The following is a 24,618-nucleotide window of genomic DNA, read 5'->3' on the forward strand; positions in this document are numbered from 1 at the left end:
GATTACTAAGTGGAAATGAGCCAGACAGGGCAATTGAAAAAAGTACATACAAAAACATAGCTGCGCGCGCAGGGGCTGCAATTTGTGCACACACAGCTTAAAGCATACAGTGCGTTCTTTTCAACTTTAAGGATCTGGACAAAGGAAATCAGAAGGCAGGCTCCTTCTGTGTATGCGATTTGTACAGCTTAAAGGATGCACTCCCACTTTACTTATCCCTCGCAAAAGTAATGTGCACGCGGAAAGTGATGAAAACCGACAAGCAATTGAATATTTCCAGTATATTTCAGTGTTTCTTGCAACTCTTGTAGCTAAATATATTCCAATAGTTCGAACTCGACATTATTAAACCAGACTCAAAATGGTCCCCGCAAAATAGTTTGTTCCCAGTGCTGAATAACACGCTTATCGATGGACGATAAGCTTTGTTTGCATGCAACTGAAAATAACCTAACCTCAAAATATGGTTCTATATTCATATAATGGAAAATACGTTCACAAGATGTCAAGATATATTGTATTGAGTAAGGGCGATTTTTGGTCCAAAGTTCACTTCATACGGATGCGGTCGCGTTGCTTCGCAGTAACACCTCGTCGTGCATTGGTTGTTTTCTTACTGAGTTTATTTTTTAAGCTGCCAGTGATTTAAACCTTTAAAGTCTAAACTGATGGAATTCGCTTTAAGTACAGACATACCATGTAATTATTTCAACACTTGTTAGTTAATTTCTACTAATTGCAGGTATTCTCATAATTGGCAAGGGCTGCAATTCCACGACGGAACGGTGAAGTTTGTAAAGTATTGCAAAAGCGGAGAACTCTTGATTTATTCTGATAATTTCAGCTGAATCAACCCACTGAAACAAAGACAGAGGCAGTGCAGCTAACTAATTGTTAGGAATCCTAGCTGCAGGACCCTACTAACTGCAACGATGTGTGGCACTATATATAAGCCGATTGGAGGCAAGGTCCCAGAGTACAGTACAGTAAGCCACGATGAAAAACACCGAGCCAAGGAACCCAATCAGGATGGAGGACTTTCTAAGGACTCAAAAGTTCCAGCAGTGGACCCGGTTTGTGCACTTCGACTGGAAGCGGGATGGGGACAATCGTCTGGTGAACTCCTCCTCGATAGGCTTTTGGATAGCAGCGATTTTAAATGTGATTTTCTTCTTGTTCAACGGCTGGGACATCATCGGCAATGTGTTTATGGGCAGGCCCCACAATCAGAACCCACCCGTGCTTAGCATCACAATTTACTTTTCGATCCGGGGACTGATGCTCTTCGTGAAGCGTCGCGAGATTATCGATTTTGTCAATGCATTGGATCGGGAGTGCCCCCTGGACATTGACCGGCAGAAGGAAATGCGCCTGGAGCGCACATACAGCTCCTTCTGGCAGCGGTATCGATTCCTGCGGGTCTATGTACACTTGGCAGGGCCGATGTTCTGCATCCTGCCGCTGGCCGTCTATCTGCTGACCAACGAGGGCCTCGGGGCGCCCATAACCCAGCACCAGCAACTCCTCGGCGGCTGGATGCCCTTCGACCTGAGGAGAAACCCCAGATTCTTTCTTCTAGTGTGGCTGTTCGACGTGTCGTGCACCGCCTGCGGGGTATCCTTTTTCATAACCTTCGACAATCTGTTCAACGTGATGCAGGGGCACCTGATCATGCATCTGGATCATCTCTGCAGACACCTGGAGGCCATCAATCCCGTGGACAGTGTGACCAATGAAGTTGAATTCTTTGCACACCTAAGGACTCTAGTGCAGCGTCAGCAGCTCCTGAATCGGCTGTGCGCTCAATACAACGACATCTTCAAGGTGGCCTTTTTGTTGAGCAATTTCATAGGATCCGGATCGCTCTGCTTAAATCTTTTCATGATCTCGGAAACAACGGATCTGTTCATAATGGTCCAGTATGTTATTCCCACGATGGTTCTGGTCGCATTCACCTTTGAGATCTGTCTGCGGGGTACCCAGCTAGAGGATGCGGTGAGTCATCTAATTAAGTCCGTTAATAATATTCTTTAACCCCTTCCTTCCTGTGACAGTCTGCTCGCCTAGAGTCAGCGCTAAGTGACCAGGCCTGGTACATGGGCAGCAGGAGGTATCGCAAGTTCTTTCTGCTGTGGCTGCAGTACTCGCAGCGCACCCAGAAGCTCGGCGCCTTTGGTTTGATCGAAATCAATATGGTGCACTTTACCGATGTGAGTGGATAAAGTCGAATAAAGATCGTCTGTATTATATCTTTTGTTCATTTTCAGATCATGCAGTTGGCCTACAGACTCTTCACCTTTCTAAAATCGCACTAGGAAATGCACTAAGAATCCCATAAGTTCTTTAGTGAAGTGAGTTACAACTAGCACACACGATTATCTTACCCTAGTAGAGGGTCCTGTAGTGTAAAACCGATTCTATAGTAGAATTTCAGAATATGTATCTGCCCTTTGGGTGACTTTAACTGGCAATATCCACTCATTTAAGCTTTCCATTCGTTTATTCATATGATCAAAGATACGTATAAGTTTATAAGATATAAGTTGGTAAGAGATATAATACAATAATTAGGTAGAGCTTTTCGAGCAAACCGTCTGCAGGGTGACCCACCCTACACGCGTGTAATCCTAACCCTTAGTAACAACTATTCCTGAGCACCTCCAGTTCACTGCACCTGGACTGCCATCGTTCCTACGGGTGCGGCCGCGAATGCGTATTCCTGGCCATTCGCAGAGATGAACGTCGTGGACCACCTGCCGTGCCAGTGGCTAGTCGGGGCAGACGTGGATTTACGGGCGGACCCATCACGCGATCCACAGGATCCGCGTGGATCTCGATGGGCGGCAAAGGAGAGGCCGGAGACCACTCCGAGCTGGAGCTAGAGCCTGGTGAATCGGATCTGTGTGAAATGCAAAATGGATCATTGGACATAGAGCCAATTGCAGAAGGGGACTTGACTCTTACCCCGCTGTGTAGATGGGCGGCAGCTTTTTCTCGTAGCTGCTGGTGCTGGGCGTGACGACGCCCGCATGAATCTCCTGCTGATAGAGGCCGTAGAGCTCACGCAGCTCGTCCGGCAGATCCACGTTTCCCTCCTCGATGAGCCGCCGCTGCGAACTGATGATGTCCTCGCACAGGCGTCGTTGCCGCTCAGCCCGGAGCAGCTGTAGGTCACGTCGTCGCAGCTCCGCTTGGCGGGCCAGTCGCTCCGCCTGCAGGGACACCTTGTCCGCCTCCAGCTCGTGGACGCGACAAAGCAGGGCCAGCAGTTCCCGCTCCTCGTCGCTCGTGATCCGCTCTGGCAGCTCCTGAAATTGAAAGCTAATTAAGTCTGCGGCACAATATGGAAACTGTGAAAACTCACGTCCTCCAGCTTGACGCCCTTCTGCCGACATTGCTCCAGCTCCTGTTCGGTGCGTTCGCGTATCTCCTTGTAGCGTCTGTTCTCCTTCTCAATGGCCGCCAGCTCGCCCCAGGCATTCTTCAGGGCCACCGAGCCCTCCGATTCGACATCTGTGGAGGAAATATCAATCCTCTGCAAGGAGCAGCATCAAAGAATACTTACCATCTTCGCCCATGGCATCGTAGAGCTTGCCAATGCGTCCCTGCCAGTGGGAGATGATCATATGCTGCCGCTCGGCGTCCAGTTCAAGGCCCAGCAGATGACTCTCTGCCTCCAGCAGCTTGCGGCGTAGCTTCATCTGCTGCTTGAAGGTAAGCACGATCTGTTCCCGCAAGTACCGCAGCTCCGTCTTCCTTTGATCGTCCGGCTCCTCAACCTCGACTGGAGGCTGCTGGATGCTGGCTGTCGTCGGCATCGCCATCGCCATCGTCGCTGCGGCTGCTGCTGCTTTTCCGCTGCGTGGCCGATCGGTCAGCATTTTGGTGCGCAGGCGGGAGACCTCGTCGCGTAGCTCCGAGACCAGGCTCTGGTAGTGCTTGGTGGGGAAGTTCTTGAACTCGTCAATGTACACAGAGTTCTGCAGCTTGGTGGTGATGCTGTTGGCCCGATCCGCGTACACGAGGGTGTTCTTCGTCTCATCGCGGTGCTTGCTCTCGGGCGCCACATGGGCGATCATGACCGTCTTGCAGCGGCCGCTCAGTGCCTCCTTCAGCAGGCGTGTGAGCTTGGAGTCGCGGTAGTTGACGTAGCGGGCGCCGCCGGACAACGCGTTGATGCAGTTGCCCAGCGCCAGGAGACTGCGGTTGATGTGGGCTCCCTCCTGGAGTCGTTTGCCCCGGTTCTTGGTCTTCTTGGCCCGCTCTGAGCCGGCCAGATCGGTGAGGAAGAGACGCCCCTGCTTGGTGCCCAGCGGAGTGTGCGTCTGCACCGTGATGCTGAGCAGGGCGTGGCTGCGGGAGGAGGTCTGATTGGCGGCCGTCGGCTCCATGGTCCGAGCCTTGTTTCCCTTCAGCAGCAGCCCCACCACCTCCTTGCGGCTGGACGTGGTGATCTCCGACAGACCGGCCACCGTGATCCGCTGTCCGCGATTATCCTCGCGCAGCTCCAGCGGTCCGCCCGGATTCAGTAGATCGCGGATGAGCTCATTGTAGATCTCCAGATACGAGATGGAGACCTTGCAGGCCCCGTCCCCCTCCACGGACTCGATGTGCGCAAAGATATCCTCGATGGCGCGCACCATTAGCCCAATGTCCTGGCTGCTTACATCCGCCTCACACCCGGCGGCGGTGGCGGTGGGCGGGGCACGGTCACCCGTCGCTGGTTTCTTGCGCGGCACAGGGCCGAGCATGGTGTGCGTCTTGCCGGATCCAGTGGCTCCGTAGGCGAACACGGCCGCATTGAAGCCGCTGAGGACATCTCGCACCAGGGGCGCCGTTGTTGTCTTGTACACCTGCTCTTGTGTGTCGTTCTCCCGGAACACATGGTCATACGAGTACTGCCGCGGACGATTCTTGCCGCCATCGTCGTACAGCAGCGATCCTCCGGAGATCACCTCGATGCAGCGTTCAGCGGCCTCCAAACTGGGACGTACTCGAACTGCCACCTAAAATAAGAGGATTCCGGATTAAATATCCCTGTGGATATCATCTCGTGCTTCGACCTACCACTAGACGCTCATCCTGTCCGGTTTGGGCCGTTGCAATGGCTCGTCCTTGGGAGGATGTGCTTCCTCCGCTACTGCCCGACCAGCTGCCAGCTCCCGCACTGGCCGCCATATCCAATTGATGGTCGCTGGACGAATGCCCTTCGCTGGACACGTGCCGCCTGGCCTGGCTGATGACCTGCCGGGTGACGGATAACGGGTGATGGGTGATGGGGAACCAACAAAACCATTACAAATTGTGTCAATTTGTTGTCAACAATCGTAAAAATGTCATCAGCCCGGCAACACCCTCGCTGGCGAGCTGTCCTAATGGATTTGTAAATTTTCGCGCCAAGGTCTTGCCCCGAATGAGTTCGAAGCATGGGCCAGGGGCACCTTGGAGTCCTTAGGGTCCCGCTTACCTTCTGGAGGAGTTGGCGTGAGCCATAAATCAAGCCGTGAACTTGAATACCCCGAAACACCTCTCTGCGTGTCTTGGCATGCAAATCATTGAAGTTTATTCGACGGGAGTGGGAACACTCAATGAACTGGGAAAGTCCCATGAACCTATCCACTAGGGTTTAAAACACCTTCAAGGTTTAAGCACTAAAAGCTTCTGGAAGGTTATTCTGGCATATATTTTTGGGTATTTTACACTCACGAAATAATAGTGTTAAGGGAAGGATCAATGGATTTTGGAACCCCTGTTTTCCTTTCCTTTCATCCAACACCCCCACGGACCATTATCCGATGTTAATGTTTACCTGTTCCAAGTTCTTCTAATCCAAAACGCATATTCCCAAAGTTCTTTAACTATCCAAAGTCTTCGTGTCAATGATGGAATCAACTGACAGCTACAATCTAGTTTCCAACTTTTGTTTTGCTGTCCATCACATTATCCATTAGATGGCCTGTTCCAAAACCTATTTACCTACCTCTGAGCTTCCCTCCACAAACTGTCGCTTCAGCCCCTCCCATAACTATTTAATTTAGCTGAGAGCTGCTTAATTATAAAACGTGTGTGACCATCGAAGTTGTGTTGTGGGTGCCAAGTGAAAATACATTATTAACTTTAATTCCATGTCCAGTGGCTGTCATGAATATGTTATGGAACAGCCCAGAAAGCATCCGCGGCACTTTCTCCTCAAATATGTACACAAATTACGGGCCTCGAGTGTCAACAATAAGGGACATGGCAGTAGAGGCGAGTAGGGGACACTCTTGAGGGACTTCTCCACTGCGACCAATGGGGCGCGTTGAACGATGAGGGATTCCGCCACAACACAACTAATTTGATAATACTACGTAAAATCGATTCAAATAGTTTAATGAGAGCGCCAAACCAATCCTCCCACACAAAATCCAACCCACCAAAAAAAAGAGTCCAAAGCAAACCGCGAGTGGAGGGACCTCAACACTTTTCCCAGTTCTCGTTTCATATTCCACGAGTCGAGTATGACTGGCTTTTGTCGTTTATTGAATTTGTGTAAATTGCCAGCAGACACGACAGCCAGTGGACAGCTGAACTCCTGGCGTACTGCCCATGTGGAGGCATATCCTGTGGAATGCTATGGGTGGTTGAGTGGTTGAATGGGCGGATGGACTACGTGGGGAGCGCTGCGTGGTTGGCTTTGTCTGCCTTTGTTGCTAATGTTTTTAATGTTTTGGTGTGGCGCGTTTTGATTTGCCTCTCTCCGTGGGCTACTGAACCCCGATCCCCGGCAATGAGGTGGTAATATTTGTATACCACAGGCCGCCCTCGTTTTAGTTTTCTTTTTCAACTATAGTGGAGCTCATTAGTGGAAATCGGGAGTGGGAATTGGAACAGGGGTAGTGGTTATTTGAGTGCCTTTTATGAGCTGGATCCACTGTTCCACTGGGTTCAGAGTCCTATACTATCGCAGGGGGAAGGCACTTCCAACGCATCAATCCGTAGATAAATAATAGCGTGTGGCAAAGACTCTTTATGGTTAATGATTTTCATAGGCCGCCTAATGAGCCAAACAATGAAAAGACACAACAAAGAGTTTGTCCAGGTAAATAGAGGCTTTAGATAAAGATCCTACTTGGGAAATTAAACACTAAAACGTTAAAAAAATAATTGAAATATGGCCTTAAAAAAGCAGTACCTATTAGCAGCCATTACATCAAAATAATCCAAAGTTTTTAACTCTAAAAGTGGACTAATAAACCCAAAGGGTATATATATGCAGAAACTATTCAAAAAAACAAGTAAAATTAATGTAATTCAAAGGCTTCGAATGTTCCCAACTGTCAAATGGAGTTTCTTTTATAAAAATCAGAGATTAACATTGACAAATCATTGAAAATTGTAGGACATGAGAAGTCTAATGAAGAATAGGCAAATTTCGACTGTAACCATTGATCCGACAAAGCCTAACAAATACTTCAAATTGGGATCCAAATAAAACAAAGAAAACTAAACCTTAATTAGTCGGGGCTTGCAATGTATATTGATACGAAGAAGTAAAATGCCCATAAGAACCCACTCCAATGTAAATCAAGCAGTGATTTCAATGTCTTCTTAAATTTATAGACTCAACAAATGTGTTTACCAGATTTTCCTATTGGAAATGTTTGACAAATCGTTGGAGCAGTTGTATATGGTTTCAAAAGAAAACTCGGCACGCTTGTCTGGTTCCACCCCCGTCTAATCACAGTTCAACCAAAGTTGCCCAAAGGTTTTTTAGACTGTAATTACCCTCGGGAGAACGTTGCGTATACGCAGCAGTCCTGTGTGATTGATGGACAGGATTTACTTAATTACACGAAAGCCATTTCTCTGGGCAGCGCCGTGGCCATTGGCTATTTTTATCATCCTCATCGAGTAAAGTGACCAGCCCCCCTGGCTGCTGTTGCGCTGCATTTCCAGGTTAAGTGACGTCATGCAAGTGCGAAAACTTTAACCTTCATTAAGTTGAGCGGAGTGAAGGGGGGAGGAAACATGAAAACGTGTGGTATGTAGCGAAATGCTGTGCGTGATAAAGTCTCAAGAACTTGAGCCAATAAGTGGGCCAACTTGTCCGCATTGTTGGTAAATACAGTCGGGCCGAAAAGTATTCGCATATCTCACACATTCGGCACACAACAAAATGGCCAATGGCTGGCTACGAGACTGAGGATTGGTGGATTGGGTACGGGGGTCTGGCCCCAATCTCTGACATGAAATAATGTAATATTTTACAGTTGAGCTGAAGGCAAATGCGACTCCGAGGATAGGGCAACCCCCAAGTAGGTCAATTAAATGCGGTTCCTGCAGAGTTTCCCCATTCATGGAACACGGCTCTCTTGTATTTGCAGAACGGACGACTCAAAGATCGATTATATATAGAAAACATTTGATAACAACTTCTGAAGCACCTCTGCAAAATGGCGCACTTACAAATAGTTTTGTTTCGTTATATCCGCTTTGGTCCTTGGTATTTGCTGTGTCACTGCACCCGAAAACGGAAAAAACTTTACCGTCAAAAAGATTTTTGAAAACGGAAGGTGAAACTAAACCGGTGAACGGACGAATCAGTTGCGGCTCGGGCTACAAAAAAATGAAATTCCGAGTTGCAAAGCGGCTTGAACTGAACCTTTCGCGACGACGGACCACACTCAACTGGTCAGAAATAACGAAATTATAGGCACAGCACGGACGTGTCCTGCCCCGAGCCCAAGTGCTGGGGTTGGGTGGCAGAGACGGCACGGCACGAGGGAGGTGGGTGTGTGGGTTCTTCCTTTTGGGTTGTTTTTCGTTTGTGAATTGTTGAAATGCTAATGCGCCATTTTGCATACATTTCAGGTGGAGTTTGAGCAGGAGTTGAGCGTTCCTCGCTTCGTGCGCCGGTCAAGTGTCGGATCCGAACAACTATTTCTTGCTTGGCGTTTGTTGAGGTCCACTTTAATAATTGTCGACAAATAAGTAAGGCATTCTCGCGGCTCTCAGCACATTTTATGCAAATCACTCTAACACAATCGTCTGTCGGACGGCACGTCCAAATGGCGAGGCATTTCCGCCACATCAACTTCAACTTCTACTACGAGTATTTCCCCCAAATAATAAATGCGAGCGTATTTTCCACATATCACCGAGAAGTCGTACATTTCCTTGATGCAAACTTAAAGTTTTCCATGGGAAAACAGGACAAGACATTGAAATGCATACATGTTTATGGAGCAGCATGTCGATTTCGTTGTTGGGGAAACGATTATGATTGATTGATTGACTGATTCGGGCGAGTGGCCTAAATAAATGGAATGTTGGCATACCTATATCCATGTATACCTCCCATCCCCATCCATCACTCCCCCGAATGGATGCATGTCCAAGGATTTTCATTTGCATTTCACATTTTGGCAGGGCCTCCCTCCAATTAACAAATTTTCTTTTATGGGCGCGCACACACACGTGAAGGTCACGACAAATTGCACGGTCAAGTGTGTACAAGGACTGGCACGGTCTAGTAATTGAAATTTTTTATTAGCTATTATTCATACGAATACAAATAGGGGTACGAGTACATGGTAGAGCGTTTTGCATATTGTGTATAGATTTGATTTGATTCCGTTTTTGGGCAATTCCATTTTCCATATTCCATTTCGACTAAATATTTAATTGCAAAAAATATTTATATATTCTCGTTGCGGTTCTTAAAAGTGCAGACAAAGGCAAAAGCAAAACGCAAACGAATACGCATATCTAACGAATTAAATGCTAACTGAAATTTATATAACCTACGGCATTATTGCTGGATGGACTGGGCCGATCCAAGGGGGGGTAAAAATTTTAATCCAAGCGGAAGGCAAACAAACAAAGAAAAATCGCTTGACATAACTGTGGGCAAATATTTGGATTGGTTGCGGATGCGGTCGGGTTTGGGTGGTCAGGACATGAATTCGTCTAAATATAGGCTTCGAATGTCTTTCGTTATTAATTATTAACTTTTTGCAATATTTTCTGCTACTAAAGTGTAAATAGTTTGAGTTTGCAGCAGGCTTTGGGCTCTGGGCTCTGCTAAATGCGGTCACAAATGTGCTCCGAATCTCCCATTCAGCAATTCAGAGCGTGGACAATGGATCCTGTGCTTGGCTTGATATTAGACTAAATGCAGCTTGAGGCTGATGTCTGTTAATGGAATACTTGCTCTCTCGCGGCTTGTGCCTATGTATGTGTGTTTGTGTGTGTGTATGTGTAATTGTATAATTGTCCTTATCAAAATATGCTCAAAATCGTTATCGTCATTGTCAAACGAGTCTGTTCCGGTCTTCAGAGTCTCCAAAGAAACACACACAAAAAGAGTTTAGTAAAGTTCTGGGATATCCTTTGGGAACGACTGAAGACGGGAACAGACCAGATAATGCAGATTATTGTAATGGGTTGGCATGTTTTTAGAATACGAAGCAGCCGCAGCCGCAGCAGCAGCAGCTCTAATTAGACGCAGGGCTCCACATAGTTGCCCGGAAAGAGGCCGGTCACGCCATCCATGACGCCCTCCCACCAGCCATCGTCATTCTTCTTCAGCACATACAGCACCGAGCTCTCCTGGAAGCTGAGCTCATCATCCTTGTCCGCATAGTAGTCATAAATGGCCACCACTGAAATAAATTTAATAAATATTATGTTTTACAGTGTTTCCCTCAGGGATCCGCCTCACCCTTTTCTATAAAGTTCTTGGGTACCCAGCCAGGCAAATTCTGATCCTCGGGCACAATGGGCGCCAGTTGGGGGCCCGTCGAGGTGCGTGGCCTGCCAAAGTCCTGGTGCTCATCCTCTGGCGGCGGCGGTGGCGGCAAGGGCGGTGACTGCGAGCCCGGACGTGCAAAATTTAAGCTGAAATGATTCCTGTGGCAAAGTCAAGGGTTAATCAAGTGCTGGGAACATAAATATGTGGGAACATAATGAATTAGCATGCAATTTACCGATTCGGATTCCTTGGGTGTTGCATAGAGAACAATGAAATGAGTTACATATACAGGCAGATGCAGGGATGCAGGGTGGCGGGATGCGACTTACCTGTTGATATTGCGTCCCAGCGTGTGCATTCCGATGTGGCTCTGCTCGGTCATCTCGTGCTGCGACACCGTCAGCGGCGAAGGAGGAGCTGCTAAATATCAGGAAGCGATTATTAGCCTTCGCTCGGGTCATCATTTGAAGCTAACTCACGTGGCATACTGCTCCTGTCGTCGTAGGTGGTAGGCGGCGGTGGTGGCAGCGATTGCATCATACCCGCCGAGGGTAGATTTACGTGCGTGGCTATCTGCTGGCTCGGGGGCATGGGCAGCGCACTGTATCCCGCGGCACGCTCATTGCCTGCTGCCCCTCCGCCCATGGTGGTGGTGGTCATCGTGGTGCTGGACGAGGCCGTCGACATGCGCTTCGGATGCCCGATGGGATAGTTGGGGGCGTAGTGCGAGGGCACCTGCGGCGGATTGACCACCGGCGGAGTGCGATACTCTCGTGAGCTCTTGCCCAGCGTCCCGGTATTGCTCACCGACTTGCCCAGGGTACCCGTGTTGCCGGCACGCGACATTTGCGGCGGCGTCGGTGGCTTGGTGGTGGGCGGCGGACCCACCGAAGGCGGTATTAGGGATTGCACAGACCCATGGCTGGAGCCGCGGTGCTTCTGACGCACCTGATGCTGGGCAGAATTGATGCCATGCCCGATCTCGTCCAGAATCGAGTAGTCGATCGGCTTGCGCACATACTTGATGGGCTTCTCCGGATTGATGGGGGCCACGATCTTGAATTGCCGCGAGCTCACTTTGTTGGCCGTCAAGACGCCAATTTCCCTGGAAGCAAAGGTTTCAATATCGAAAAGGACACAGGGCACACACACAACACTCCTCTTACCTCCTGGCCACCTTCTCCTTGTGAATGTGCACCGTCTGGGCGATGTGATTCATCTGCGACTCCATTTCGCTGAGCTGCTGGGCCTGCAGTTCGAGGAGCTGCATGTAGCTATATGCAAGGGTGTTGATCTGGTAGGCGACGCTGGCCAGCGATTGGGTGGTGTAGTTCTTGGTGGCCTCCAGAGCCCCCTTCTTGTTTTCCGCCCGATAGTAGGTGTCCTCGCAGTAGTCAGCCACCCTCTCGAGATTGGTGTAGCTGTCTCGCAGGCTCTGGCGGCCGTCGGGGATCTCGGTGCGTATCAAAGATGCTAGTTCGTCCATTATGTTGTCACTGGCCATGGGGGCTTCGGTTAACATGGGTGTGGATGCTGTCCAAGAGGAAAAAACCATCAGCTTTGCTTCGTTTTTCATGGCATGTAAACATTTGGGGCGGTGACTGGCCTCTGCTGACGTCGGCAGCGACTGCGAATGCTGCGCCAGCGACAGAGCCACTCTGATTGCCCACTAGACCGTGGATAAACGCCGAAACCTAATTACTACTCACTTTATTTACTATGCGCTTGCACTATAAATGCTTTTTTGTGTCGATTTGGTCGCGTTAAATGCAATTAAAATTAAATGCACTTTTCCTTTACATTTTACCAAGCACAGCGTGAAAATCGATTACACTAACGAGCTGCTATCGAAATAGCGTATGGCACTATCGATCGTACCAGGTATATTAAATAAGTGCAATGAATGGTCGTATTTCAGAGTAACAATACTACATTATATCATAATTATTTTACTCGTACTACGTTATTTTCCCATACAACATATAATATTCTGGAAATCGTTCTCTCTCTTTTACGTCGCACACCTTGCACTTTCTTCGATGGTATCGGGTTTCAAGTATTTCTTATTTAATTAATTCTCATAATAGAAGGAGATAGGATGAGAGACAAAACGCAAAGTTTGTGTTTCTAGCCTTTTCTAGAAACGTCTACTGGCTTTATGTTTTCCAATACACACAGCATGCAATACAATACAGTATATTTACAGTATATTTTGAAAGTGAGACGATAAATTTCGTTATGGTCGGTCACACTGGTCAGCATTAGTAATAATTTTTTTTCGGTAAATTTAGCTAGCTGCATTTAAAATGTCTCACCAAACGGGAATCCGAGGTACGTTCTTATCTACACCTAATAAAACCCAAGATTAACATTCCTTTGTGCTCCCGCAGCCAATGAGCAACTGGCAAAGCTGTTTGGAAAGGCCAAAAATGGAAAATTGCGAGTGCTTAAAGTATCCATAGAGAATGGTGAGTATATATACACGATAAATATACTGTGTATCCAGTGATAAGCACACGGCTTCCGGCCTCTCTTCCGCCCCCACAGAACAGCTCAGCTGTAGCGCCACAGCTGATGCGAAGAAGGATTGGGAGCGCGACTACGATAAGCTGTTGGGGCCGCTGCTGGAGGAGAATGTGCCCTGCTACATATTGTACCGGCTGGACGCGAAGATACCGCTGGGTCACAGCTGGCTGCTGATCAGCTGGATCCCGGACGCTGCCAGTATACGCCAAAAGATGGTGTATGCCTCCACCAAGGCCACGCTCAAGACGGAGTTCGGGTCCGCGTACATCACAGAGGAGCTGCACGCCACCACTCTGGAGGAGACCACGCTGGAGGGCTACCGCAAGCACAAGCGGGACTTTGCGGCTCCCGCACCGCTCACCATGCGCGAGGAGGAGCTCAAGGAGTTGCGCAAGACGGAGGTCCACACCGAAATCAGCACGAACACACGGCACCAGACACTCGGCGGGATCTCCTGCCCCCTAACGGATGCCACGGTGGCCGCTGTGCAAGATCTGGTGCGTGGCAACTACGACTACTTGCAGTTTCGCATCGATCTGGAGGAGGAGCGCATCCATGTCGCCCATGCGGCCCAGGTGGAGCTTAGCGCTCTGCCCAAGCAGGTGCCCGAGGATCATGCCCGCTATCATCTGTTCCTGTTCAGGCACACCCACGAGGGCGACTACCAGGAGTCATATGTGTTTGTCTACTCCATGCCCGGCTACACGTGCTCAGTGCGCGAGCGCATGATGTACTCCAGCTGCAAGGCACCGTTCCTCGAGCAGCTGGCGGCAATGGGAGTCGATGTGGTTAAAAAGGTAAGTGGAAAAACCTGTCATTCCGATTGCTTGTCTAATCTTTCGCTCCTCCAGCTGGAAATCGACAACGGCAACGAGTTGACTGAAGCCTACCTGTTAGACGAGCTGCATCCAAAGAAGATATTGCATCGTCCGGCATTTGCCAAGCCCAAGGGCCCACCGAATCGGGGCGCCAAGCGCCTCACGCGTCCCTCCAACGAAGACCAAGTCTGAATCGCAATACCCCACCGAGTCAATGCTCTCCTCCACCTTCAACTTTCGATTTCCTAGCAAAGCATTTAATTTATTTCGTGTCAGCATGCAAGTCTTCTCGTCTCTTCTCTATGTTGTGTCTTCCGTACCCATGTCTCCATGTATCTGTATCTGTATCTTGAAACGTATCCAAATCCTTAGTTGCACTAGGCATCAACTGAAACAACGCATAGCAGCAGCCATTGTGGGCTTCCTTAAATGTATTTCTGTCTAACTTTAAATGGACATATATGCAATTTATTTAAATTAAACTCTGATCTAAGTCTACACTTTTTCAACATTTTACTTAACCGAGTCCAGGGACACCTCTTCGGGTACGCGATTGTCGTGGGCCTTGAACAGCGCGGGGTCTTCGTCCTCGGACATCTTCTTGAATGCCGCCTGAATGTTGTCGTCGCGATTTACTCGCCACTTGTACTGCCAGTATCGTACCTCCTGCATGGATGTGCCCGAGGCCTTCATCAGCAGCAGGGAAGTCACGCCAGCAATTCCGCCCAGGAAGCCACCGATTATGCCGCCAGCAGCCATGCCCCGAAGACCCAGATTCATTTTGTATGTAGCACCGGTTATGGAGCCAGCGGCGAGGTATTCGTAAATGGAGGATTTGTCGCGGTAAACAGAGATGCAGGTGATGATGCCACTGGAATCGAGAGAGGACGTAAGTCAATTGGGATCTCGTCTCAGTTGATGGTAGGAGGCACTCACAAGTAGGAGGTCGTGAAAAGACCCATACGCCAGCCCCATTTGAAGCCACCTTTGGCGAAATTCACTGTGAACTCATCCTGCAGTTTTTTCTGTAATCAAAACTCAAAGCTAAAGGACTAGAGCACACAAAAGTGTAGTGCAGGCACTCACCTTGGCATCAAAGTGGGATTTAAAGGCCGTGGCCTGATTGTTCTCCATGAAATTCATGTAGCTCACCCGCGATTGTGTAACGCCGCCGTAGATGGCTCCAATAAGGAAGCCAAGGAAGCCAGCCTGGTAAATAGAGTTCAGCTCGGAGGATATGCTGCCAAATTCACTGTTTAACCATGGATAAGTATCATTAGCCGTGGAATACTTCTTATTATCAACATTTTACCCACTCAATTGTGAACATATGCTTCAGACGTTCGAGACCGGTCTCATCTGGCGGTTTGCTGGCCAAATAGGCTTTGTAGGTTTTGTTCTCCTTGTCGACGATGTCATCAGGGGAATCCTGTATGGCCGGCACTATGCCGGCAATCAAAAACCGGCCGCCTTTTCTTAAAAAACTCATTCGAAAATCTGCGTTGCGTTGAATAACAAGAAAAGGAGGAAAACATGCGAAAGACCAGCTGTTGCCCGGCTGTTTTTTTAGTGCTGCAAAGTGATGCGGACTCAGTTGGAGTGTCTTCAAACGCATATTTATTTAAACTGAAAATGTCCAATAAAATAATATATTGCATAATTTAATGATTTGTAATATTTAATATTTCCATTTTTACACAGATCAGTTTAGTTTGCGTAACAAATTTAGCATATTAAAATAACATAATTCTTGTTATTGTTTTAGAATGCGCGCTGTCCAACACTGCAAGACAAAACGCCGCCGAACGCGGTTTTTGCCAAGAATTGTTGTGAAATATTGTGTGTTTTTATAGTTTAAATAAGATTAAATCGATATATCAATATTTATTAATACGCTTTAAGTGCTCTCGCACTCTAGCAAACTCGACAAGATGATGTACGACAACGAAGAAGGTGTGGAAAAAAAGATGCCACAAGGCACGCTGCGGCAAAAATTAACATGGCGGCGATGGAGCACTAGCGCTCCGTTCGTGTTTTTCTATAATTTTTTGCTAATAAATATGTCATTGCAGAGCTGTTCGAGGAGGAGAATGCCAGAGGAGATCTCCCACGAGCTGTGGCAGGAGGCCTGCTGGATCGTGATCAACGCTTACTTCGATGAGAAGGGTCTGGTGCGGCAGCAGCTGGACAGCTTCGATGAGTTCATTCAGATGTCTGTGCAACGCATTGTGGAGGACTCGCCGGCCATCGAGCTGCAGGCAGAGGCACAGCACACATCCGGGGAGGTGGAGACGCCGCCAAGATTCTCGCTTAAGTTCGAACAGATCTATCTGTCGAAGCCGACGCATTGGGAGAAGGATGGTTCGCCCAGTCCCATGATGCCGAACGAGGCGCGTCTGCGAAACCTCACCTACTCGGCCCCCCTGTACGTGGACATCACAAAGACAAAGAATGTGGAAGGCCTAGATCCCGTGGAGACGCAGCACCAGAAGACCTTCATCGGCAAGATTCCCATTATGCTGAGATCCACCTACTGCCTGCTCTCCCAGCTGACGGATCGTGATTTGACCGAGTTGAACGAGTGCCCGCTGGATCCCGGCGGCTACTTCATCATCAACGGCTCCGAGAAGGTGCTGATTGCCCAGGAGAAGATGGCCACAAACACCGTGTATGTGTTCAGCATGAAGGATGGCAAGTATGCCTTCAAGACGGAGATACGCTCCTGTCTGGAGCACAGCTCGCGACCCACTTCCACGCTGTGGGTGAACATGATGGCGCGAGGATCGCAGAACATCAAGAAGTCCGCCATTGGACAGAGAATCATTGCCATCCTGCCGTACATCAAGCAGGAAATACCCATTATGATTGTGTTCCGTGCCCTGGGCTTCGTAGCCGATCGCGACATCCTCGAGCACATCATCTACGACTTCGACGATCCGGAGATGATGGAAATGGTGAAGCCATCGCTGGACGAGGCCTTCGTGGTGCAGGAGCAGAATGTGGCCCTCAACTTCATCGGAGCACGTGGCGCCCGTCCTGGAGTGACGAAGGACAAGCGTATAAAGTACGCCAAGGAGATCCTGCAGAAGGAAATGCTGCCCCATGTGGGAGTCTCCGATTTCTGCGAGACAAAGAAAGCGTATTTCCTCGGCTATATGGTGCACCGCCTGCTGCTGGCCTCGCTGGGTCGCCGGGAGCTGGACGATCGCGATCACTACGGCAACAAGCGCCTGGATCTGGCCGGACCCCTGCTGGCCTTCCTCTTCCGCGGCCTCTTCAAGAACCTGATGAAGGAGGTGCGCATGTACACACAAAAGTTCATCGATCGCGGAAAGGATTTCAATCTGGAGCTGGCCATCAAGACGAACATCATTACCGACGGCCTGCGCTACTCCCTGGCCACCGGCAACTGGGGCGACCAGAAAAAAGCCCATCAGGCGCGTGCCGGTGTCTCCCAGGTGCTGAACCGCCTGACCTTCGCCTCGACCCTGTCCCATTTGCGTCGCGTCAACTCGCCCATCGGCCGCGACGGAAAGTTGGCGAAGCCCCGCCAGCTGCACAACACGCTCTGGGGCATGCTGTGTCCCGCCGAGACTCCAGAGGGAGCCGCCGTCGGTTTGGTCAAGAATCTGGCTCTGATGGCCTACATATCCGTGGGCTCACAGCCGTCGCCCATTCTGGAGTTCTTGGAGGAGTGGTCCATGGAGAATCTGGAGGAGATTGCACCTTCGGCGATTGCGGATGCCACCAAGATCTTTGTGAACGGCTGCTGGGTGGGCATCCATCGGGATCCCGAGCAGCTGATGGCCACGCTCCGAAAACTGCGTCGCCAGATGGACATCATCGTGTCGGAGGTGTCCATGATCCGAGATATTCGCGATCGAGAGATTCGAATCTACACGGATGCGGGTCGCATCTGTCGGCCGCTGCTGATCGTGGAGAATGGATCGCTGCTGCTGAAGAAAACCCATGTGGAGATGTTGAAGGAGCGCGACTACAACAACTACAGCTGGCAGGTGCTGGTGGCCTCCGGCGTGGTGGAGTACATCGATACCCTTGAGGAGGAGACGGTCATGATTGCCATGTCGCCTTACGATCTCAAACAGGACAAGGACTATGCCTACTGTACGACCTATACGCACTGCGAGATTCATCCCGCCATGATCCTGGGCGTCTGCGCCTCCATTATACCCTTCCCCGATCACAACCAGAGTCCGCGTAACACCTATCAAAGTGCTATGGGTAAGGCATCCAATCCCCTTTGGAGTATCAATCTTGTTCTTATACTCCTCTCCCCCTTCCACAGGCAAACAAGCCATGGGCGTGTACATCACCAACTTCCATGTGCGGATGGACACGCTCGCCCATGTGCTGTACTATCCCATGAAGCCGCTGGTCACCACACGATCTATGGAGTATCTGCGCTTCAGAGAGCTGCCCGCCGGCATCAATTCGATTGTGGCCATTCTCTGCTACACGGGCTACAACCAGGAGGATTCTGTCATCCTGAATGCCTCGGCGGTGGAGCGAGGATTCTTCCGATCGGTGTTCTACCGGTCGTACAAGGATTCGGAGAACAAGCGGGTGGGCGATCAGGAGGAGAACTTTGAGAAACCCCATCGCGGCACCTGCCAGGGCATGCGGAATGCCCACTACGACAAACTGGACGACGACGGCATCATAGCCCCTGGCATTCGTGTCTCTGGTGACGATGTGGTGATTGGAAAGACCATCACCCTGCCGGAAAACGATGACGAGCTGGACAGCAACACGAAGAGGTTTGCCAAGCGAGATGCCTCCACCTTCCTGCGTAACTCCGAGACGGGCATCGTGGACCAGGTGATGCTGACCCTCAACAGCGAGGGCTATAAGTTCTGCAAGATTCGTGTGCGCTCCGTGCGCATACCACAGATCGGCGACAAGTTTGCCTCTCGTCACGGGCAGAAGGGAACGTGCGGCATCCAGTATCGGCAGGAGGATATGCCCTTCACATGCGAGGGACTGGCCCCCGATATCATCATCAATCCCCATGCCATCCCCTCTCGTATGACAATCGGGCATTTAATCGAGTGCCTGCAGGGCAAGCTGGGTTCCAACAAGGGAGAAATCGGTGATGCCACGCCCTTCAACGATGCCGTCAACGTGCAGAAGATCTCCACGTTCCTGCAGGAGTACGGCTATCATCTGCGTGGCAACGAGGTCATGTACAATGGCCACACAGGACGCAAGATCAATGCCCAGGTGAGTCCCATACACACTTCCATTTGTGAGCTCTCTTTCAATGGAAATGCCCTTCTGCTTTAGGTATTCTTGGGACCCACATACTATCAGCGTCTGAAGCATATGGTGGACGACAAGATCCATTCACGTGCCCGCGGCCCTGTCCAGATTCTGGTGCGACAGCCTATGGAGGGCAGAGCCCGTGACGGCGGCCTGCGTTTCGGTGAGATGGAGCGTGATTGCCAGATCTCTCACGGCGCCGCCCAATTCCTTAGGGAGCGTCTCTTTGAGGTTTCCGATCCGTATCGCGTCCATATCTGTAATTTCTGCGGCCTGATCGCCATTGCCAATCTGCGCAATAATACGTTCGAGTGCAAGGGCTGCAAGAACAAGACGCAAATCTCCCAGGTGCGCCTCCCCTACGCGGCCAAGCTGCTCTTCCAGGAGCTGATGTCCATGAACATTGCGCCCCGTCTGATGGTCAACTGACAGAGCGCTGCGCTTAATTGCCCTAGGCCCCAGATTGGGGAGCTCCTCCCAGCAGCTCCCATTAGCAGTTAATTATTAAATTACCATAATTGACACTCAATTTCTTTCTGTCTGACGGGTCTCCATTGTCTCTCTGTCGCCCATGTGGAGCAAATGCCTGGGCTGCATTTTAAAGACGCCACCAGACGTGCCTACAATTATTTTTGGGCGAAAGTCTGACAAGAGTTGAAGAGTTTCAAATGGGATGTGATTTATTTACTTATTTCGCATTGCTTTCAATCGGGTATAAGGCCTATGCTGGAAGACTTGGGATGTAAACTGATCATTTATCAATAAAATATAATAATAATAAAGTGAGTAAATTCTGTCTACAAAAATTATCCGATCATGATGGATGATGCGTAGATAATTCCAGGTATATGGGTTCTAAGCGGATTCTTATGCATATACTATTCATTAGCTATTTTTAAATGTCTAGACACTGCTTTGAGTGTATCCACAGTTCGACTTTCAGTAGAAAGCATTTCCATTTCGATTTATGCTTTGTTTATGCTTTTGTTGCTTTCTTTGATTTTGACGTAATGCTTTGGCCCGCGGTCGGTGCCGCTCAATGACAAAAGGGATTAGTTCTTTGTTGCTGCTGGAGATGGAGGTGGAGCTGTGGCTGGAGGCAGGTGCTGGAGGGTGGAGGTTGGAGCTTTAGTTCGACGTGCGCCGAAGCCGCCAATTGAGTGACAGTTATTAATTGCCGCTTGACGTGGCTCCCCAGCCCCAGCAAAGTTCATGTCTGAGTCCATGTTGATGCGAATGTTGATGCTGATGGCGATGGCGACGGCGAAGGCGACGCTGACACCCATCATTCTGCAGACTGATCCGAGCGGGAGCGCCTTTGCCTTGTTTGATGAATAATTGAAATTGCGTGTAAATCCTCACGCAAAGTGTCTCTCATAAGAGGTTCAGCCCCCCTGCAGCAATAAGGAGAGCTGCTCTTAAGCATTCCTGAGGTATGGTATTTATTTATAGCGTCTTAAAAATAACTTAAATTACTTCTGTGCATCGTTAAGATGCAGCGCATTCTCGCCACCCTTCCTCCCTGCTTATGTGTCTCCGTTGCGGAACACACTGATGGCGTAGAACTCGGGCACTCTGTAGACCTTCAGGCGCTCGTGACTGAAGCGCCCGTTTGTGTGGGCCTTCACATAGAAGAAGTCCTTCAGGCCCAGCTCCTTGCGCTGCGCGGGTTTCTCCTCCTCCATGACAAGGCGCTGCTGCTTGGGCCGGTAGCCACTGGACTTGTCCTGCAGCAGCTTCACGAAAATGATGTCCCTATCATCGTTGCCCCCCAAGGTGCGTGCCTGGTAGAGATTGGCCCTTTGTTGCGGATAGATGAGCAGCGGCTGGATAGGCAGCACTTGGCTGGGCGATGTGGGATATGCCTCCAGTTCATCCACCTCGTTATCGCTGAAGCGCAGAGCAGGAGCTGCCCAGGACGACTGTATGGAAACCATCAGCAGAACAAGGCTGAGTGTGTGACGAAGGAAAGAGCAGAGCTAGGAGGAGACAAAATAAAGAAGCTGTTAGAAATATATTAGAGGAAAGTCAGTAATCGTGAGATCTGCTATGCCTAAAAATTACTCTATACCACAACTGAAAAGATAACTTTAGAGTTGTGAGACGTTTAATTGAATGGAGAGGTTTCCTGATTTCCCTCGAAGTAGTCTATAAAAGCTAAAATCAATGCCCAACATTACTTCATCCCCATGGTGATAAATCTTGACAAAAATATAGCACCAAGTCGTAAGTTTAAGCAGCGATAAAGCAGCGATTTGCATATCTAATTATATCGAATTGATCTCCAGATCTGATTCAGCTAATTGAGAAATGTGACCAACCGGAATCATCGCTTCCAGTCAAAACACACACTTTGATGGGGTGATTCGACACTCTTTATGGATCGATTCTTGTCTTTGAATTACCGTTTTCATTGCGTTTGATATAAATCACAGCTCAAGTTCGCTCAACAAAAATCAAATTTTCTGATATTGTAAGCGGCTTTGGTTCGCCTTTTTGTTGTTGTTATTTTGTATTTTCGGCACTCTTGCTTGCTCTTTTGGCCAATAAAATAGAAATATCACAGAAGTCGGAGACGGCGGCGCAGACGGAACGCAGACGATGAAGCGCGACGTGCAAATGTCAGAGGCAGACTGGCGTGCGACAAGGCCAAGCGAACTTCATTTACCACCAAAGCAGAGGCAGAGGCTGACTCTGGAGTCGGATCGGATGGGACTGAAGTTCCACGGAGTCACGAGTAGCAGCAGAGCTTCCAGCAGAGCTGTCAACAAATTGCAAAAATGTTGTGCAAACGCAACGCCAAAGACGGCCCAGAGATGCTGCTGTGGCTGCTGGGAGATCACTCATTATTTGTGCTAGTAATTGATCAGTAGGTCGGAGATCCGCACGGGTCAATGCTATCAGCATACAATATTTATCAATCAATTCGGTTTTAAGCCGCGCGATGAGCTCAGGCTGAGTTCCAGACTTACATACATTCAGCAGCTGCTGCCGGTAATTTTATGCTGTGATGTCAAATTTATTATTACTGCCTCTGAATGGTAAGCAAAATAAAGATTGTAGACAGAAACAAAAAAAAAAAAAACACTCAGAGAGTTATATTTAGGCACGTAGAAATGCTTAATTAGCAAATATTTGCGCTGCCTTGAGTTTGGTAAAGAGTTTTGCACATTTGCTGGATAGTTTTACGAGTGTTTGTCTTTTTTCTTAACAAGTAATAATTGAATAATTTCTATGCTTAGTCGAGGGGGCAAGCGATCAAGATAAATACATTTTGTTTGTGGCTTCTACAGTTGCAGCTGATGATTGCTGGCATATTAATCACACGCACCTTGGACAAGCTGCAAATCAATCACAAGCTCGAGTACAAGAGCCCAACACTGCAGCAAAAGTGCACAAGAAACAGCAAGAAATAAAACAAGAAAGGAAGGCCATCGGGTAAAAGTCATTATACCCCTTGCAAGTGTAACATAAAATAAATAAGCAAGTGTAATTGAAGCAAAATAACAAGCGCTGTCCCCAGATGAAATTTAATCGCTTTAAATGTGAAATTATGGCCTAAATGGCAACGGCAAGAAAACAAACTGGCAAAGAAAATAATTACAGTTTGGAAAACCCATCATCGCATAATCAAAACACATTTTTGTCGCCCGATTTCGCTCGACCACAGACCATAGATTCGTGACTTATTAATTGCAGCACATCTGAAGACGAAGCTGTAAGTTCGGAGAGACTCTACCCCGTACAGCAGTACTGCTGTGGGTGTCCGCATTTTGCATATTTGATTTGTACTTTCGTTTCGTTTCGGATTCGTTTTCGTTTTGGTTTCATTCTTTTGGGCCAAGAAGCGGACGCTCTTAATGAGACCATTCGCATGCTTGCGGGGGAATCGTGTAAAATGTGGAATACTCAAGTGTATGTTTTTGTTTTTTTTTTTCTACCTCTATCGCTACTGTTTACCAGAAAAAAAGGGAAAGCTTTCGATTCGATTTTAGAGGTGTCGGCATCGATGTTTGTGGCGCCAGTATTAACCACAAATTGTGGTTTATGCGTCTGGCCAAAAGCCATAACCATACGCAATTGTATCGGGTCTTCGAGTGGGGGAGGCGATGGGAATCCCCATCGATGTGTGCTGGCAGTGGACTAACAGGTGTCGTGTAACACTGTAACATTCAGGGACTTGCGGCGGGGATTAGGTGGCCATCAATGTGCAGAGGCAGAGGCAAAGGTTAATCCGAAACTGCAAACAATGTGAGCAAATTTGATTGTAATGAAAATAATATGTCAGTTTATGTACACAGAGAGAACGGAAAGAGTATGGATAGGGGAGTCGAAAGAGGTAATTGAATTTGTTGTTTAGAATGTAAATTCAATCGGAATTTTTTGTTTAATTTGAAATTAGTGAAAGAATGCCAAATAATTGTTTAAATGTGAATCAGCAATTAGTTAATTGGATCAATATGTATGTACATTTCATAACTATGGTTTTTCTTGTGTTTTTTCGTTTGCTATTTTATATAATTTTGAATGTAAACAGGAAGGTTTGACACTTTGATATTTATAAATATTTATTTTGTATTTTGTTAGTTTGGCTGATTTATATTTATTTAAAAGCTAATGAGAGGGAGGTAGGAAAGCGAATGGAATTGCAAATGTTTTGGTAAGATTTCGCGTCTACATTTTGCCAATCGAATTAGTAAGCAATTTTTATATCTCGCATATTTTTGCCAATATCTTATGCAAGTTGTTGATGTTTGTGGAGTTTTATATTACACACAGGAAGAAAAAAACATGAACACGAAAACGAACACAACACAAAGAGTAAAATTTCATTCATTGAATATGAAACATTACATTTTCAGGAAAGCAAATACTAAGCCCTTAAATTCTGTTTTAATGTGCTGTCAACTTTTTTCCCGGTATTCCATTCCGGTTTACATTTAACACATTTAATATATTATTATTATTTGTTGTAAGCTGTAATAAACTTTATGTTTCGCTTTAATCAATGAAGCCTTAAAGCCATTAAATGTTCATTGGGAGATAAATAATCCAGATGTTTTATATTAACATTTATATACAACTTTTTATGTGTATTTTCTTTTGTGGATGATTTTGATTTCGGTTAAAGTGCAGAGTAATAATCCCCGCAGACCAGATTTAAGCGGATTTTTCAGTTTCAACACCTTTTGGCGCGACGTGTGGTTTGCACAGTTTTTGCCTTGCACAATTTTCAGGCAGATTGGAGCCTCATTAGCA

General features: G+C 48.2%; 7 protein-coding genes across 11 annotated transcripts; 3 read left to right on the forward strand and 4 right to left on the reverse strand.

The window, feature by feature from the left end:
• The first annotated feature begins 853 nt into the window (after window positions 1-853).
• LOC111067834 (odorant receptor 88a) lies at window positions 854-2,442 on the forward strand. 2 transcript variants are annotated; one of them, XM_022357170.2, is made up of 4 exons: window positions 1,001-1,116; window positions 1,218-1,995; window positions 2,055-2,210; window positions 2,268-2,442. In XM_022357170.2, exons 1-4 carry the CDS (start codon window positions 1,100-1,102, stop codon window positions 2,313-2,315), a joined length of 999 nt encoding a protein of 332 aa, XP_022212862.1. In that variant the 5' UTR covers window positions 1,001-1,099; the 3' UTR covers window positions 2,316-2,442. The 2 variants fall into 2 exon arrangements, with proteins under 2 accessions (XP_041447537.1, XP_022212862.1); XM_041591603.1 differs by having other exon boundaries at window positions 854-1,995.
• An 87-nt stretch (window positions 2,443-2,529) lies between these two features.
• On the reverse strand, window positions 2,530-8,645 carry LOC111069030 (kinesin-like protein KIF19). The gene is made up of 6 exons (XM_022358911.2): window positions 8,449-8,645; window positions 5,068-5,244; window positions 3,566-5,006; window positions 3,365-3,513; window positions 2,965-3,308; window positions 2,530-2,899 (listed from the first exon to the last, which is right to left on the reverse strand). The coding sequence occupies exons 2-6, from the start codon at window positions 5,176-5,178 to the stop codon at window positions 2,692-2,694; spliced, it is 2,253 nt and encodes a 750-aa protein (XP_022214603.2). The 5' UTR covers window positions 5,179-5,244; window positions 8,449-8,645; the 3' UTR covers window positions 2,530-2,691.
• A 1,776-nt stretch (window positions 8,646-10,421) lies between these two features.
• Window positions 10,422-12,588, reverse strand: LOC111070545 (abl interactor 2). 4 transcript variants are annotated; one of them, XM_022361178.2, is made up of 7 exons: window positions 12,445-12,588; window positions 11,902-12,268; window positions 11,215-11,840; window positions 11,065-11,152; window positions 10,971-10,982; window positions 10,706-10,893; window positions 10,422-10,646 (listed from the first exon to the last, which is right to left on the reverse strand). In XM_022361178.2, exons 2-7 carry the CDS (start codon window positions 12,255-12,257, stop codon window positions 10,483-10,485), a joined length of 1,434 nt encoding a protein of 477 aa, XP_022216870.1. In that variant the 5' UTR covers window positions 12,258-12,268; window positions 12,445-12,588; the 3' UTR covers window positions 10,422-10,482. The 4 variants fall into 4 exon arrangements, with proteins under 4 accessions (XP_022216870.1, XP_022216859.1, XP_022216889.1 ...); XM_022361167.2 differs by having other exon boundaries at window positions 11,065-11,155; XM_022361197.2 differs by lacking the exon at window positions 10,971-10,982 and having other exon boundaries at window positions 12,445-12,587.
• A 320-nt stretch (window positions 12,589-12,908) lies between these two features.
• On the forward strand, window positions 12,909-14,577 carry LOC111070555 (twinfilin). The gene is made up of 4 exons (XM_022361210.2): window positions 12,909-13,066; window positions 13,126-13,203; window positions 13,283-14,058; window positions 14,113-14,577. Exons 1-4 carry the CDS (start codon window positions 13,042-13,044, stop codon window positions 14,269-14,271), a joined length of 1,038 nt encoding a protein of 345 aa, XP_022216902.1. The 5' UTR covers window positions 12,909-13,041; the 3' UTR covers window positions 14,272-14,577.
• On the reverse strand, window positions 14,526-15,662 carry LOC111070564 (RPII140-upstream gene protein). The gene is made up of 4 exons (XM_022361221.2): window positions 15,396-15,662; window positions 15,166-15,331; window positions 15,016-15,104; window positions 14,526-14,950 (listed from the first exon to the last, which is right to left on the reverse strand). The coding sequence occupies exons 1-4, from the start codon at window positions 15,566-15,568 to the stop codon at window positions 14,593-14,595; spliced, it is 786 nt and encodes a 261-aa protein (XP_022216913.1). The 5' UTR covers window positions 15,569-15,662; the 3' UTR covers window positions 14,526-14,592.
• Window positions 15,663-15,858: 196 nt separating this feature from the next.
• LOC111070538 (DNA-directed RNA polymerase II subunit RPB2) lies at window positions 15,859-19,883 on the forward strand. Its single transcript, XM_022361154.2, is given in 5 exon segments — window positions 15,859-16,032; window positions 16,152-16,174; window positions 16,176-18,321; window positions 18,386-19,320; window positions 19,384-19,883. Coding segments are annotated over 5 exon segments (3,531 nt in total). The 5' UTR covers window positions 15,859-16,010; the 3' UTR covers window positions 19,789-19,883.
• Window positions 19,884-20,787: 904 nt separating this feature from the next.
• LOC111070570 lies at window positions 20,788-22,099 on the reverse strand. The gene is made up of 2 exons (XM_022361232.2): window positions 21,765-22,099; window positions 20,788-21,338 (listed from the first exon to the last, which is right to left on the reverse strand). Exons 1-2 carry the CDS (start codon window positions 21,771-21,773, stop codon window positions 20,886-20,888), a joined length of 462 nt encoding a protein of 153 aa, XP_022216924.1. The 5' UTR covers window positions 21,774-22,099; the 3' UTR covers window positions 20,788-20,885.
• Between the last annotated feature and the right edge of the window lie 2,519 nt (window positions 22,100-24,618).

Source organism: Drosophila obscura, unplaced genomic scaffold (genome assembly GCF_018151105.1).
Source record: "Drosophila obscura isolate BZ-5 IFL unplaced genomic scaffold, ASM1815110v1 contig_150, whole genome shotgun sequence".
NCBI lineage: Eukaryota > Metazoa > Arthropoda > Insecta > Diptera > Drosophilidae > Drosophila > Drosophila obscura.

What these genes read in the sequence shown, in the direction of transcription:
- LOC111067834 (XM_041591603.1), top strand. Translation starts at nt 997, where the DNA reads ATGAAAAACACCGAGCCAAGGAACCCAATCAGGATGGAGGACTTTCTA. An exon ending in GTACCCAGCTAGAGGATGCG is followed by an intron (nt 1,996 to 2,054) that starts GTGAGTCATCTA and finishes TTCCTGTGACAG; the next exon opens with TCTGCTCGCCTAGAGTCAGC. An exon ending in ATATGGTGCACTTTACCGAT is followed by an intron (nt 2,211 to 2,267) that starts GTGAGTGGATAA and finishes GTTCATTTTCAG; the next exon opens with ATCATGCAGTTGGCCTACAG.
- LOC111069030 (XM_022358911.2), bottom strand. Translation starts at nt 5,178, where the DNA reads ATGGCGGCCAGTGCGGGAGCTGGCAGCTGGTCGGGCAGTAGCGGAGGA. An exon ending in GACAGGATGAGCGTCTAGTG is followed by an intron (nt 5,007 to 5,067) that starts GTAGGTCGAAGC and finishes CTCTTATTTTAG; the next exon opens with GTGGCAGTTCGAGTACGTCC. An exon ending in CGATGCCATGGGCGAAGATG is followed by an intron (nt 3,514 to 3,565) that starts GTAAGTATTCTT and finishes TTTCCTCCACAG; the next exon opens with ATGTCGAATCGGAGGGCTCG.
- LOC111070545 (XM_022361167.2), bottom strand. Translation starts at nt 12,257, where the DNA reads ATGTTAACCGAAGCCCCCATGGCCAGTGACAACATAATGGACGAACTA. An exon ending in CGACAGGAGCAGTATGCCAC is followed by an intron (nt 11,156 to 11,214) that starts GTGAGTTAGCTT and finishes CCTGATATTTAG; the next exon opens with CAGCTCCTCCTTCGCCGCTG. An exon ending in CAAGAACTTTATAGAAAAGG is followed by an intron (nt 10,647 to 10,705) that starts GTGAGGCGGATC and finishes AATTTATTTCAG; the next exon opens with TGGTGGCCATTTATGACTAC.
- LOC111070555 (XM_022361210.2), top strand. Translation starts at nt 13,042, where the DNA reads ATGTCTCACCAAACGGGAATCCGAG. An exon ending in TCACCAAACGGGAATCCGAG is followed by an intron (nt 13,067 to 13,125) that starts GTACGTTCTTAT and finishes GTGCTCCCGCAG; the next exon opens with CCAATGAGCAACTGGCAAAG. An exon ending in GAGTCGATGTGGTTAAAAAG is followed by an intron (nt 14,059 to 14,112) that starts GTAAGTGGAAAA and finishes TCGCTCCTCCAG; the next exon opens with CTGGAAATCGACAACGGCAA.
- LOC111070564 (XM_022361221.2), bottom strand. Translation starts at nt 15,568, where the DNA reads ATGAGTTTTTTAAGAAAAGGCGGCCGGTTTTTGATTGCCGGCATAGTG. An exon ending in AAGCATATGTTCACAATTGA is followed by an intron (nt 15,332 to 15,395) that starts GTGGGTAAAATG and finishes ATGGTTAAACAG; the next exon opens with TGAATTTGGCAGCATATCCT. An exon ending in CTTTTCACGACCTCCTACTT is followed by an intron (nt 14,951 to 15,015) that starts GTGAGTGCCTCC and finishes TCTCGATTCCAG; the next exon opens with TGGCATCATCACCTGCATCT.